General features: G+C 42.3%; 1 protein-coding gene across 1 annotated transcript in view; it reads left to right on the top strand.

The window, feature by feature from the left end:
* Window positions 1-14,519, top strand: part of dcc (DCC netrin 1 receptor) — a 220,807-nt gene that overhangs the window by 194,789 nt on the left and 11,499 nt on the right. The window contains exons 22-27 of the mRNA XM_084414580.1: window positions 1,744-1,809; window positions 2,005-2,167; window positions 2,689-2,909; window positions 2,991-3,104; window positions 8,715-8,867; window positions 11,436-11,651. Of these exons, the coding sequence (XP_084270706.1) occupies window positions 1,744-1,809; window positions 2,005-2,167; window positions 2,689-2,909; window positions 2,991-3,104; window positions 8,715-8,867; window positions 11,436-11,651 (933 nt within the window). The remainder of the gene's footprint in view (window positions 1-1,743; window positions 1,810-2,004; window positions 2,168-2,688; window positions 2,910-2,990; window positions 3,105-8,714; window positions 8,868-11,435; window positions 11,652-14,519) is intronic.

Below are 14,519 nucleotides of genomic sequence, written 5' to 3'. Positions count from 1 at the left end.
AAGTTATTCATCAGTATTTCTACAACTATCTAAACATTCCTAAATCAAGATGCATTTGCTGGAGAAGCAAAATATTAAAGGTGACATATCATAAAAATCTGACCTTTCCCATGTTTAAGTTCTATAATCGGGTGCTTCTACCAACCCAGAAAACATCTCGGGTTACGACTGAAACCCTTGTTCCCTGAGAAGGGGACGAGACACTGCGTCGACTACGACACTTTGGGGAACGCCCTTAGCGTAACGCATCTGAAGTATGAATGAAACTAAGCCAATCCTGATTGGTGTTGCGTCATGACGTAATGTGTGACGGCACACACAGAAGCTACAAAGGGACGCCGGCACACAACAGAGTTAGCTTCTGTGATGAGGCAAGCGCTCCCAGGCAGGGGAAGGCGTGGCGGAGGGACGCGGTGTCTTGTTCCCTTTCTCAGGGAACAAGGGTTACAGTCGTAACCGCAAATTGCCGTAGACGCAAATCTAAATAATAATTGTTTTCTGAAACTGCAAAATAGCACCAGGGAACGTTTGCGCCGGAACACGCCTCCTCTTTTCCTTGAACCGCCCCCGGGAGCGCAAGTTCATTCCCTAATTTACCGACGTGCGTCTGTGGAGGGAAAAGTCCGCTGTGCGCGGGTGCAGAATAGGAATGATACATGCGTCGCTGTACAAAGTCAATTGCGCTGGGTGCGTGATAGGGCCCAATGTCTGTCCTATGTTATGATTGCACTGTACAATTAAATACAATCGTTGCTAAGTCTGCAGTCTGAACACTTTACCTCAGAGCGTCCGTTAACTGAATGAATTGAGAATATCACCTGAAAATCCGATAACATCAGCAATTTTCATTCTAGCAGCTGATTTCTGTAAATGAATGTGAAACTAAATGGATATTGCAGCACAGGATATTGCACACGTTTCATCGCAGAAGCTAACTCTGTTGTGTGCCGGCGTCCCTTTGTAGCTTCCGTGTGTGCCGTCACGTTCCGTCATGACGCAGAGCCAATCAGGATTGGATTAGTTTCATTCATATTTCAGATGCGGTACGGTAAGGGCGTTCCCAAAAGTGTCGTAGACAACGCAGTTCGAGTTCCCTCGAAAGGGAACGTGAAAAATGAAACCCAGTACCTTTGTGTTGGTGAGCCTTTCTCTGCCAGCATGTCCAAAATAAGCCGATCAGATTTCACTCGCTTAATCTGCACGTTTACACACACCAGCCGACATTTGGTCTGCACTCGCTACTGGTTATTCTGGGATTCTGGATGAGTGAGATTGGCCTGTTTTGTTATTGCCGGAGTCTCTGAAGCTCGTGTAAAGGCTCCGCCCTCTTCTGAACGGAGGCGGAGCTGCAGCTCATTTGCATTTAAAGAGACACACTCAAAAAAATGGCGCGTTTTTCATCACACCCAAAAAGGGGAAAATTTGACAAGCTATAATAAATGATCTGAGGGGATTTTGAGCTGAAATTTCACAGACACATTCTGGGGACACCATAGATTTATTTTACAGCTTGTGAAAAAGGGTATAATATGTCACCTTTAAAGAAGAATAGTAGTGCTTTAGGTGATGTTTAAGGAGTGTTTGAGGCTGTGAAAGTGATGGAGTGCTGCAATAAACCCATCTGTTGTATTTAGTTGTGCGCGTGTGTGTGTGTGTGTGTGTGTGTGTGTGTGTGTGTGTGTGTGTGTGTGTGTGTGTGTGTGTGTCTCACCCTGATCTCAGCGCTTCTCTCTCTGGTCTCAGGTCGTCATGGAGACAGCTCTTACTGGCCCTCGGATAATAACCCGATTGACATGAGCAATCTGAACGGTAGGAACACATGCATCATACAGATGCACAATTTTGTGATTGTGTTTGTTTGTGCCAGAGAAATGCACAAGTCACTCATCATATACTTTTGCTCTTTTATTGCAACATGAAATCAACAGTGAAAACATTGTAGTGCAAAGAGTCCGAGCTTTAGAGTGAAAGTGAATGAGATGTGTCGATGTGTTCTGATTCCAGAGCCTCCTATTGGCCAGATGCGGCCGCCACACGGCAGTGTGACACCACAGAAGAACAGCAACCTGCTCGTCATCATCGTGGTTTCCGTGGGAGCCATTACGGTGGTTGTCGTGGTGATCGTCGCTCTGATCTGCACCCGTCGCTCGTCCGCTCAGCAGAGGAAGTGAGTTTATCTCTCTCTCTCTCTCTCTCTCTCTTTCTTCCGTCATAAAAAATTCGGACTAAGTGTGCAAGGACCTTTACCCTTGATAAAAGAATTGCGCTTAATCATATTGAATGTGCACTTTAAGTGTACGTTTACATGACAACGATATGCTTAAAACGTAGACGATTTTCCTTTAAATTTTCCACGTACAAACGACATCATTGTCAAAACGATCCGCATTCACACGGATCCGTGAGAACGACTGAAAACGCTGTATTCTGCTGCCAGGCCAGTAGATGGCGATGAAACACTATAGATTGAACACGTAATACGCATGTGCATGAGGTCATAGTCTTCAGAGATTCGCATTTTTGTTGTTTACACAGAGACAACTGTTTTTGACACAAAAACAACGCGTTTTTGTTGTTGTGTTCAGGAACACAAAATGCCGTTTTGTAACACGAGAATGAACCTCATTGGTTCTTGCTGAAGCTCAAACTTCAAGAGTTTCATTCCTCTATATCGTGTCTTTGCTGTAGGAAACGTGCGACACACAGCGCAGGCAAGCGTAAGGGCAGCCAGAAGGACCTGCGACCTCCTGACCTCTGGATCCACCATGAGGAGATGGAGCTGAAGAACATGGAGAAGCCCTCAAGCTCCGCCCCCTCGGGCCGAGACTCACCAATCCAGAGCCAGGAGATGGCGCCGGTCAGCCACAGCCAATCAGAGAGCCAGATGGGCAGCAAGAGCAGCCACTCAGGTGAGAGCATGTAATCTCCAGAGGTGTGTGTGTGTGTGTGTGTGTGTGTGTGTCTCACATTAACCCTGTTCTCCTCTTCAGGCGCTGATGGTGATGAAGCCTCCAGTATCTCCACATTAGAGAGATCGTTAGCCGCTCGCAGGCCCACGCGCATTAAGATGATGATTCCCATGGACTCGCAGCCCAGCAACACACGTGAGACACGCTTACGTTTTTTAGCTTTTGGTATGAATATGTTAGCCTTAAGCTTATGAATAAGCTGGTGTGTTCCAAAACAATGACAAAATTTGCATTTAGGAGATATAAACATTCAAAACTTACTCTCTCACTTCCGCTAAAACGAATCACGGATTTTTATGACATCACCGCGACTTCAGCTTCTCATCACATCTTCTGTCCAATCACATGCTCTCTAGACTCTAAAGCTCCGCCCCCTATGCTATAAACATCACCTGACCAAAGCGACCGTTGACACACACTGAGCATTATGGGTTGGAGTGTGTGTTCGGTTGCTCGGAGCGTATCATCAGCGCTCGGAGTCGCTTCCATGGTGCTGTCAGTCTGTGAGGGAAACTAAACGCTATTGGCTATTTGAAAAGGGGGAGGAGCCATTCAATATGTCCCGCCTTCTCTTCCTGATTCAGTGGAAATGATGTCAACGCATCAAACAAATAATGCCTGTTCACAACTATAACGATAACAATAACGATAACTATAACGATGACTATAACAATAACTATAAAGACAGCTATGACTACAACGATAACTATAACAATATCAATAATGATTAAACAATACCTATAAAGATAACAATAACTATAACAATAGTGATGATAATGGTAATAATAACAATAATGATAACGAAAACTGTAATAATTTCTATTATTTTCTTCCAGCTGATGAACAGCCAATCAGAATCCATCCATATTTGGACTGGAAACAAGACAAAAACACTGAGTAAGAAAAGCATTTGTGCAGTGTGTGAATATGAGCGTGTCGCTGTCATTCCTTTGATAAGGGCTTGTTTTGGGTGAAACACACGCGCCTCTGATTCCTCATATGACAGGATCATGTGACGCTCCGATGCTTTCCTCTTCCCGGGACACGCGTTTGATCCCGTCCCGGGAGCGTCTCCTCTTCGACCTCCTGCTGGGATCCTTCATCCTGCGCTTTCATTACGATCCTCAAACAAGCTTCATCTCTGTCCTCTGGGAAAACCAGGAAAGAGGAGCGGCTTCTCCCGGGAAAAACCTTGGAGGAAGTGGAGTTTTGACAGGAAGTGGAATATGAGAGTCATCATCAGTGAAAGAGTTCAAACTGAGCGAGATTTAGCATGTTTAACCAGGTGATGATGAGAAACAGAATATAGACGCTTTCTAATATCATTTCATTTTATATACAGAACACTGCAAAAAATGCTTTTCTTATTCAGTATTTTTGTCTTGTTTCCAGTCCAAATATCTAAAATATTCTTAAATCAAGATGCATTTACTAGATGAGTAAAATGTCATAAGATATTATGTCTTGTTTTCTGGGGAATAAAATAAAAATAAGTGAGTTTTTGCTTAAAACAAGCAAAATTATCTGCCAATAATCTTGTTACTGTTTGAATTAACATTATTTTTCTATATAATGAATATATTAATGAAAGGGTATATTATATATATATAATAATTATAAATTATAAAAAGATTAAAATAAATGAGTAAATAAATACATTTGAATAAAATTACATTAAAATTAAATAAACAAGTATACATAATTATATATCATATTATATATACATATATAATATATTTATATATAACAATATACAATTTTTATATAAATTAATTAATATAAATGTATATCATTTTTCAGTGTATGAATTGGGTGTTTATAAAAGATAGATGTGTTCTACATGTTAGCATGGGCTCCCTCACACAAGGATGATCATATCTGAACTTATGAACTGATAAGAATGGAAATGTTTACCTTGAAATGCAATGAAAGTTGCTTTGGATAAAAGCGTCTGCCAAATGCATAAATGCATAAATGCATAAATGTAAATGTAAATATGGGGATCTGTGTATCTAGAAGATGTCCAGTTGATTCCACACACACACACACAGGCGGAAAACCAACCTTGCAACTTGGGGACTACCGTCCCGGCAAGATAGAAATTGGAAGTCTCGTGAGAAGCGAGAACGAGAACGAGCGCGAAACACGAATTGCTTTACGTCATGTCAATGTTCTATGGTAAATGTGTATGATGTATTAGCCACCTCGGTAGACATAGCTCCACACGATACAGTTGGCTTGCTCCGATCATAACAAACGCACATGAGCAGCGGTAGAGAGGGGGAGGAGGGGCCGCAAGTGAGTTTTTTACGACTGTGTTGTGAAATATACGCCCTCCCACAGCTGTAGGGGGAGCTCGTGGGGAAAACATGCCACAACAAAAGGGAAAATCAGCGAAGAAGTGACTAGTGTTCGCTAGAGTTGCCGAGTTCTGCTTTAACATTTTACAAAAGTCAAACTCAAATGCAGTTTACGGGGTTTTTGACCAGCGAATGTGTGCAAATGTGCATTTTGTCCGTCATTATAACAGCGGCATCACATTACATTTGCATCAACAGGTTACAAACTAGTTTGTTGTAGCTATATTGGCGCTCAGTTTTTCCTGTTGTAAAATACATTTGGCCAAAATCTCATTTTATAAAAGATGAAATGCTAATGAACAGATTATTTAAGTGTAGGCTGTGTATTTGCTATAACTAGATGGCAAATGCTAGACCTCTCTCTCAGGTCCCACATGTCTCAGTCAGACATCAAATAAATAAAATATGAGCCTTTATAGACATAGTGTTTAGTACTTATTCAAACAACAAGATCTTTGTTTACCCTTGCAAAACTTCGTTCAGCTGCTGCGGAACTTCAGTTCGTTCAGTCAAGATAGAGGGGCGGAGTTCTCAGATAGAGGGGCGGAGTTCTCAGATAGGGGTGGAGTTCTCAGATAGAGGGGCGGAGTTCTCAGATAGTGGAGCGGAGTTATCAGATAGTGGAGCGGAGTTCTCAGATAGGGGGCGGAGTTATCAGATAGTGGGGCGGAGTTCTCAGATAGTGGAGCGGAGTTCTCAGATAGTGGAGCGGAGTTCTCAGATAGTGGAGCGGAGTTCTCAGATAGTGGAGCGGAGTTCTCAGATAGTGGAGCGGAGTTCTCAGATAGTGGAGCGGAGTTCTCAGATAGTGGAGCGGAGTTCTCAGATAGTGGAGCGGAGTTCTCAGATAGAGGGGCGGAGTTCTCAGATAGTGGAGCGGAGTTCTCAGATAGTGGAGCAGAGTTCTCAGATAGAGGGGCGGAGTTCTCAGATAGTGGAGCGGAGTTCTCAGATAGTGGGGCAGAGTTCTCAGATAGAGGGGCGGAGTTCTCAGATAGTGGAGCGGAGTTCTCAGATAGTGGAGCGGAGTTCTCAGATAGAGGGGCAGAGTTCTCAGATAGTGGAGCGGAGTTCTCAGATAGTGGGGCGGAGTTCTCAGATAGTGGAGCGGAGTTCTCAGATAGTGGAGCGGAGTTATCAGATAGTGGAGCGGAGTTCTCAGATAGTGGAGCGGAGTTCTCAGATAGTGGAGCGGAGTTCTCAGATAGTGGAGCGGAGTTATCAGATAGTGGAGCGGAGTTCTCAGATAGTGGGGCGGAGTTCTCAGATAGTGGAGCGGAGTTCTCAGATAGTGGAGCGGAGTTCTCAGATAGAGGGGCGGAGTTCTCAGATAGTGGAGCGGAGTTCTCAGATAGAGGGGCGGAGTTCTCAGATAGTGGGGCAGAGTTCTCAGATAGACGGGCGGAGTTCTCAGAAAGTGGGGCAGAGTTCTCAGATAGTGGGGCGGAGTTATCAGATAGGGGGGCAGAGTTATCAGATAGAGGGGCGGAGTTCTCAGATAGTGGGGCGGATTTATCAGACAGAGGGGGCAGAGATATCAGACAGAGGGGCGGAGTTCTCAGATAGTGGGGCTGAGTTATCATAAAGTGGGGCGGAGTTCTCAGATAGAGGGGCGGATTTATCAGACAGAGGGGGCAGAGTTATCAGACAGAGGGGCGGGGTTATCAGATAGATGGGCGGAGTTATCAGATAGTGGGGCAGAGTTATCACAGAGGGGCGGAGTTCTCAGATAGTGGGGCTGAGTTATCAGATAGAGGGCGGAGTTCTCAGATAGAGGGGCGGAGTTCTCAGATAGTGGAGCGGAGTTCTCAGATAGAGGGGCGGAGTTCTCAGATAGATCTGAGTTATCAGATAGATGGGTGGAGGTATCAGATAGAGGGGTGGAGGTATCAGATAGAGGGGTGGAGTTATCAGATAGAGGGGTGGAGTTATCAGATAGAGGGGTGGAGTTATCAGATAGAGGGGGCGGAGTTATCAGGTTTACTGACAGTTTGAAGATCGAACAAGATTTACACAAGGTCTTTTTCAAGAACTTTCATTGGCTAAATATTTGTAAAACAGACAGACAGACGTATAGGGTGACCAATAGCACTGATTTATTGAAGAAAGAAAAAAAACACCACCACCAAAATAAATGGCACTTTGGAGTGTAATGGCAAAAAGAGCATGTGCTCTACACAGATCGAACCCTACACACACACACACACACAGAGAGAGAGCGAGAGTTTGCAGTCAATCAGAGACAGAGAGAGAATGAATAATGAATTAACTGTGAATCTGCTGCTGGTTTCTGAAGGCTCCTTCATCATCTCTCACGGATCCTGATGTTGTTCTGTTCAGGGTTTATTAAAAGAGCTTCTGCTCCTGAAGGGGTTCTGCTGTTTCCCGTTTTTCTATCCTGAAACATTTGGATGCACACAATGTAGGCAAAACCTCACACACACATACACACACACACACACACACACACACACACACACACACACACACAGATAGAGAGTTTTCAGTCAATCAGCAGTTGCTCGTCTGGGGCAGTTTAGTAGATAGAAATCTCAACACTTCAGGCAATTTATCAGTCCTGTCTCTCTCTCTCTCTCTCTCTCTCTCTCTCTCTCTCTCTCTCTCTCTCTCTCTCTCTCTCTCTCTCTCTCTCTCTCTCTCCTCTCTCTCTCCCCCTCTCTCTCTCTCTCTCTCTCTCTCTCTCTCTGTGAGGTTTTCAATGTCAAGGTCAGTGTTTCTCCTGTGAATCTGCTGTGAGTTTCTGTGGCTTCACCATCAGGTTTGTTAAAGAGGTTCTGCTGTTTCCCGGTCCCTGGATCTGCGTTACTGAGGAGTTTGAGTCAGACTAATGGGGGTCTGCATTTCACTGGCAAGGGGCTGAAATCTAAACACTTTTCCTCTTGTAGGTGTTTAAATATTTAAACATGATTAATGATTAGAGTGAATCAGAGCAGCGGCTCTTCAGGAACCCTAGGGCTCTATACAGAACCCAATGAGTGCATTCATGTCTTGTGTTTTCTCATGACGTGTGTGTGTGTGTGTGTGTGTGTGTGTGTGTGTGTGTGTGTGTGTGTGTGTGTGTGTGTGTGTGTGTGTGTGTGTGTGTGTGTGTGTGTGTGTGTGTGTGTGTGTGTTCCAGCGGTGGTCAGTGCCATTCAGTGTCAAGAATAGACTAGTTATCAATTAGATAACAAAGAAATGAAACGACTAGTCTATTCTTGGGCTCTGGTTTAGACGTCTATAAAATTTTCACTGACAGTCCAATTTTTGCCTAGTTTTAGACGTCTGGCATGTGTTTGGACGGCTATTAGATGTCTTTTAAACGCAAAACTGCTTGCTGGGTTGTGTCTTGTGTTTTCTCATGATGTTTGTGTGTGTGTTCCAGCGGTGGTCAGTGCTATCCCGGTTCCCACACTGGAGAGCAGCCAGTATCCGGGAATCCTACCGTCTCCCACCTGTGGTTTCAGCGCTCACCCGAAGTTCACCCTGAGGCCGATGCCGTTCTCCACGCTCACCGTGGACCGCGGTTACGCTTCCGGTGAGGCTCCTGCCTTTCAGAAACACTGTTCTAGAGGCTCCGGGGAACGTTTCAGAAGACATTAACAAAAATGTGTTTTTATGCACTGCATACTTACTCTGTATTTTGGTCTTGTTTCCAGTCCAAATATCTAAAAATTCTTAAATCAAGATGCATTTACTAGAGGAGTAAAATGCCATATGATATTATCTCTTGTTTTCTGGGGGGTTTTTGCTTAAAACAAGCTAAATTAAAGGTGCAGTGTGTAAGTTTTAGCAGCATCTAGTGGTGAGGTTGTGAATTGCACCCAACAGAAGTTACGGTGGCTGACAGGAAGTGATGTCATCGTCTGAGACCGCAGAGAGTAGCCAGTTAAACGATGAGGTTTCTTTACAGAGATAAATTAATCAAATTTGCTTTACTTCATTATTCAGTAAAGCCGCGGTTGCGCTGCTGGTAAGGCTTCTGTGTTTCTGCGTTTTAGAAAGTTTGAGAAGAAATGAACTAAATGTGTTTTTATGGCTTTAAAAAAATCTGGTCCCACTTTATTTGGTCCCACTTTTATATTAAGTGGCTTTAAGTACAAAAGTAACACTTTTGCTGCTATTGAGGTGTGAGACAGGTGAGGTTCAAGGGAAGGGTCAACAGTGGAATTACAAATGTTATTACATGCAGGTATTCTCAAAATATAAGTACAATGTAAAAACATGTATGTATGTATTCATTTGAATGTAAGTACATAGTGCTTAAAGCCACTAAATATAAAGTGGGACCCTTTATTTTAAGGGGTCATTGTTACAGTGTAATTATATATTTAAGTACTGAGTAATATTAAGCAAATGTACTTACTATAGGGTTAGGGTTAGTATGTTAGCATGTAATTATGCATAATTTACTGTTATTACTATGGTAAGTACATGTAACAAATGTAACAAGGACACTGAAAAAACAAACAAAAAAAATAACAGTTTTAACCAAAAATCTTTTATTTACAACTTCAGAAAACCAATTATTTGCAGTGTATAAGTATTCGAGAGTAACGTCAGCTGTTACTAGATCGACCAATCACAACACAGCAACACAAACGTCTGTTTTATCCGTGTCGTTTATGGATGTAGGCGTCCTGAATAAAGCAGGTTCCTCTCGCTCTGTCTCGCTCTGTTTTATTCTGAGCTTTAAATGAGTTTGTTAGCAGAAGACATTGATTTGATTTGGTTCTTTGGCAGCAGCTGGAGTCTGTTCGCTTCATTGAAATAAATGACATTTTCTAAGAGGCTCTTAGTGAGCAGAAGTATTTGCACAAACAAAACGTCTCTGAGGAAGAAAAGTTCACGGAGACTTTGAGTATGAGAGACTCTGGCGTGATGAGATCCGAGCGCCGGAGGTCTGGGTCACGCTGGCTTCAGTTAGCACACCATCAACATGTATTTGCATGATTACAGCTGGAAAATACAACCTTTGTTCCCAAATGACCAAAGTACACATACTTTAATGAGCCACGGTCTGTGCCATCATGCAAACTAGTTCAATAACTGTCAATCTTACAAGATTCCTCAATTTCAATCAAATGATGTTCTCATCACTCAAATCGATTCTAATACTGAATATTACTTTTCTCCAGAGCAGCTGGATATATAAATAAACTAAAGCTTTGAAACATTCTGTATTGTAAAAGCACTGTATAAATAAAGGCTTGACTTGAACCCCAAAATATTATTTATTAGCTTTGAGGTAAAACTCGCTGAACTCAGATGCTTCACATCATTAGCTTGTCCTCTCCTCTGATTGGCTGCTGTTTATTTCAATTCAATCCAATTCACATTTGTTTGTACAGCGCTTTTCACAATACACATCATTTTAAAGCAGCTTTATAGAAAAGGCATGAGTCCATATTACAATTTAGTGTAGAGTGATCTGTTATCAGAGGGAACTGTCTAAGTTATGTATTTCAGAAATGTATACATATAATTTAGAAAAATGTAGCATTTATGCCTTTCATTTGCATAAAAGTTGAGCTTTCCCATTTTGCTACTTTAGTAAATGCATCTTGATTTAAGAATTGTGTGATATTTTGACTGGAAACAAGACAAATATATTAAGTATGAAAAGCATGTTTTGCAGTGTGGCTGCTGTTTATGCCTCTCATTTACATAAAGTTGAGCTTTTCGTCTGATGTGTGTGTGTTTTCCCCAAGCGTTCTGCTTATGTGTTTGTGTGTTTTCCCCAAGCGTTCTGCTTATGTGTGTGTGTGTGTGTGTGTTTTCCCCAAGTCAAGTCAAGTCACCTTTATTTATACAGAGCCTTTTACAATACGGATTGTATGAAAGCAGCTTCACAGTGATGACATGAAAATAATACAACAAAGTTTGTTTCTAGAAGAAAATAACGTCATCGTCCACCTTAAATAAGGCAGATCAATAATATTGCTGAATATTAAATATCCCCAACTAAGCAGCCAAAAGCCAAGGCAACAGTGGCGGAACCAAAACTCATCACGCCGGTATGGAGACGAGTTGAGCTCTGCATTCCAAGCGTTCTTCTGATGTGTGTGTGTGTGTGTGTGTGTGTGTGTGTGCGTGTGTTTCTCAGCGATGGCAGCAGAGGGCGCTCCTCCAATGGCTCCTCAAACACAGCAGACGCTGATTCCCACGGCCCAGTCGGAGCCGCCGGGGCCCGAAGAGATTCCCAGCAGAACCATCCCGACCGCGTGTGTTCGACCCACACACCCGCTGCGCAGCTTCACCAACACACTCCTGCCTCCTCCCATGGGGACCATCGAACCCAAGGTCTACAACCCCATCGCAGGTGAATATCAGCCGTTCAGATTCAGAGCAGCTTGTGCTAGGTCATGTGAGAGGGGCAATTACAAATGTGGGCGGGGCTTGATTGTGTCTCTGGGGAATTGATTGGATGATTGGATGGTTGTGGTTTGCTATTGGCTGATCTCATGTGAGTGGATGCTGAAGAGGAACTTGTTCTCATTCAACATTACCAGGAACATTAGTTTAAAACAATGATCGGCAATCTTTTAGAATAAACTGCAATATTCCACAAAAAAACACAAGAATATTCCATTTTGAAAAGAAGAAGAAAATATAATTTTATTCTTAATAATGTTGGGGTTTATTCAGTTTATTCTTAGGAGGGAACCGGGATCTCGTGGGTGTTTGAGTCTGTAGCCAGAGGAGAGATGATCGAGACGGAGAAGCGAGTCTCTCGGTGTGAAAGCAGACAGTGAAGAAAGCACTTGGTGTGTGTGTGTGTGTGTGTGTGTGTTCCCATCGGTAGTTGTAATGTTCATCGATTGCATCTTCATACGGATGTGAAACTCTCCGAGACGCAGATGCTCCGGGCTTCTCGTTCCTCAGGAGATCTCAGGCTCTTCCGGGTGTTCGGTCTGGGATGCTGAAGACTTCTTTCCCCCGGAGTTAAGATATAATTGGTTTTGCTCAAACCGTTTTGTGGATGTGGGTCTCCGACCACCCTTCACTCCAGACACTTTTCCATTACGGTCCAGAACAGAGTCTGAGCGGACACTCAGGTTCTCCACAAGGACTCGTTTACAGGATCCTGCAGAGAGAGCAAATGGAACATTCCAGGAATCTGATTAAAAGATTCTCCCTGAAATCCATCCAGGAAAACTCAATCTGAGTCTGATTGGAGAGACAGTAGATCAGTCTATCTATCTATCTATCTATCTATCTATCTATCTATCTATCTATCTATCTATCTATCTATCTATCTATCTATCTATCTATCTATCTATCTATCTATCTATCTATCTATCTGTCTGTCTGTCTGTCTGTCTGTCTGTCTGTCTGTCTGTCTGTCTGTCTGTCTGTCTGTCTGTCTATCTATCTGTCTCTCTCTCTATCTATCTATCTATCTATCTATCTATCTATCTATCTATCTATCTATCTATCTATCTGTCTCTCTCTCTATCTATCTATCTATCTATCTATCTATCAATCTATCTATCTGTCTCTCTCTCTATCTATCTATCTATCTATCTATCTCTCTATCTATCTATCTATCTATCTATCTCTCTATCTATCTATCTATCTATCTATCTATCTATCTATCTATCTCTCTATCTATCTATCTATCTATCTATCTATCTATCTATCTAGCTATCTATCTATGTCTCTCTCTCTCTCTTTCTACTTTATTCTTGTTCTCTGTAAGTGTTTCTGATTAGACTGCTGTTCTGTCTCTCCTCCATTGCTGTGCCTGAAACACATTTTAAAAGGTTTCTTTGGAAAATGAATCATTTGTTTGAAGCTTGAAATGTATCTTCTCCCCCAGGTTGTGAATTATGACTGATGGAGTAAAAGCTCCAGTTATTGTGTTATCGGGTTGTGTTGTATTACTAATGCTTTGAGTTACTGATGTTAATTAATTGTTGACAAGGAGCCGAGTGTAAATCAGCTCTGGGTGAAGCCGCAGACGTGCATCGACTCTCGCCACAGAAACACATGAAGTAAAGCTCTCGGGTCTCAGGAGACTCCAGCGTTTCAGATGCTGTCGGGTTTATATTTACTTCACACACTCCGGGCTTTTGTTCCTCTCGTTTCAGAAGAGCTCATCCGTCTTTTAAAGAAATATTCAAAGCCATCTCCATCTTCCCCGAGAGAGACGATCAATCGATCAGACTTCATCTCAGTCCTGCACTTTTCCACAGAAACACAGTCTCTTTCAACTGAAGAGTCCAGACAATGAATTCACTTTCTCTTCACCCTTCACGTTCTTCCTCAGTGTTTCTGTCTCGTTCTCCAGCACAAACATCTAAACATTCTTCAACAAGACACATTTACTGGAGAAGAAGCAGTGACTGAAGATATTAAGACTTGTTTAATGAAAAATGCATCAAAATGAAGTGAGTTTGAGTTTAAAACAAGAACTTGATTTTGATGCAATTTTGCTGCATTTTTCAGAAATGTAATACCGGTATCTTCAGTCATTTTTCTTCTCCAGTAAATATATCTTGATTTAGGTATGGTTTTGTTATCCGTACTGGAAAACTGAGAAAGACACTTCAGGTAGTTTATATTTTCTTGGTCAGTTGCTGTGATGCTTCTGTAGGTTTTGCTTTATGGTGAAACTTGGAAAAATATAGTATAATGCTTCATAAAACCAATATTACTGCAAAAACAATGATGTTCTTCCTCAGTGTTTCTGTCTCGTTCTCCAGCACTAATATCTCAACATTCTCACATCAAGACACATTTACTGGAGAAGAAGCATGACTGAAGATATTATGACTTGTTTTATAAAAAATGTATCAAAATGAAGTGAGTTTGAGTTTAAAAAAAGAACAAATATCTGTTTTTTAATCTTGTTTTCTCTTTGAATTAAGTGTATTTTTCTGACCCCATTGTTTTCAAATCTTCAGTCATTTTGCTTCTCCAGTAAATGTATCTTGATTTTAAAATGTTCTTAATTTTGAGGAAGAACATCATTTTTTGCAGTGTTTTTTCCCAGGATGCATTGCAATCCTGTGACGAGGCGTCTCTAAGCATCAGTGAAGGAGAGATTGTGGAATAAACCCGTGGAGAGAAACGGGACGAGTTAAACGGCGCTCAGGGGTGATGGAGTTTTACAGCGGTGTCGGTGATGTGAGGGATCGTGTGGCGGACAAACCTGAACCATCCAGCCATTTCACACACACACACA

Source organism: Rutilus rutilus, assembly GCF_951802725.1.
Source record: "Rutilus rutilus genome assembly, chromosome: 7".
NCBI lineage: Eukaryota > Metazoa > Chordata > Actinopteri > Cypriniformes > Leuciscidae > Rutilus > Rutilus rutilus.
Note: the sequence above shows the minus strand (reverse complement) of the source record. Positions and strands in the feature narration are given on the sequence as shown.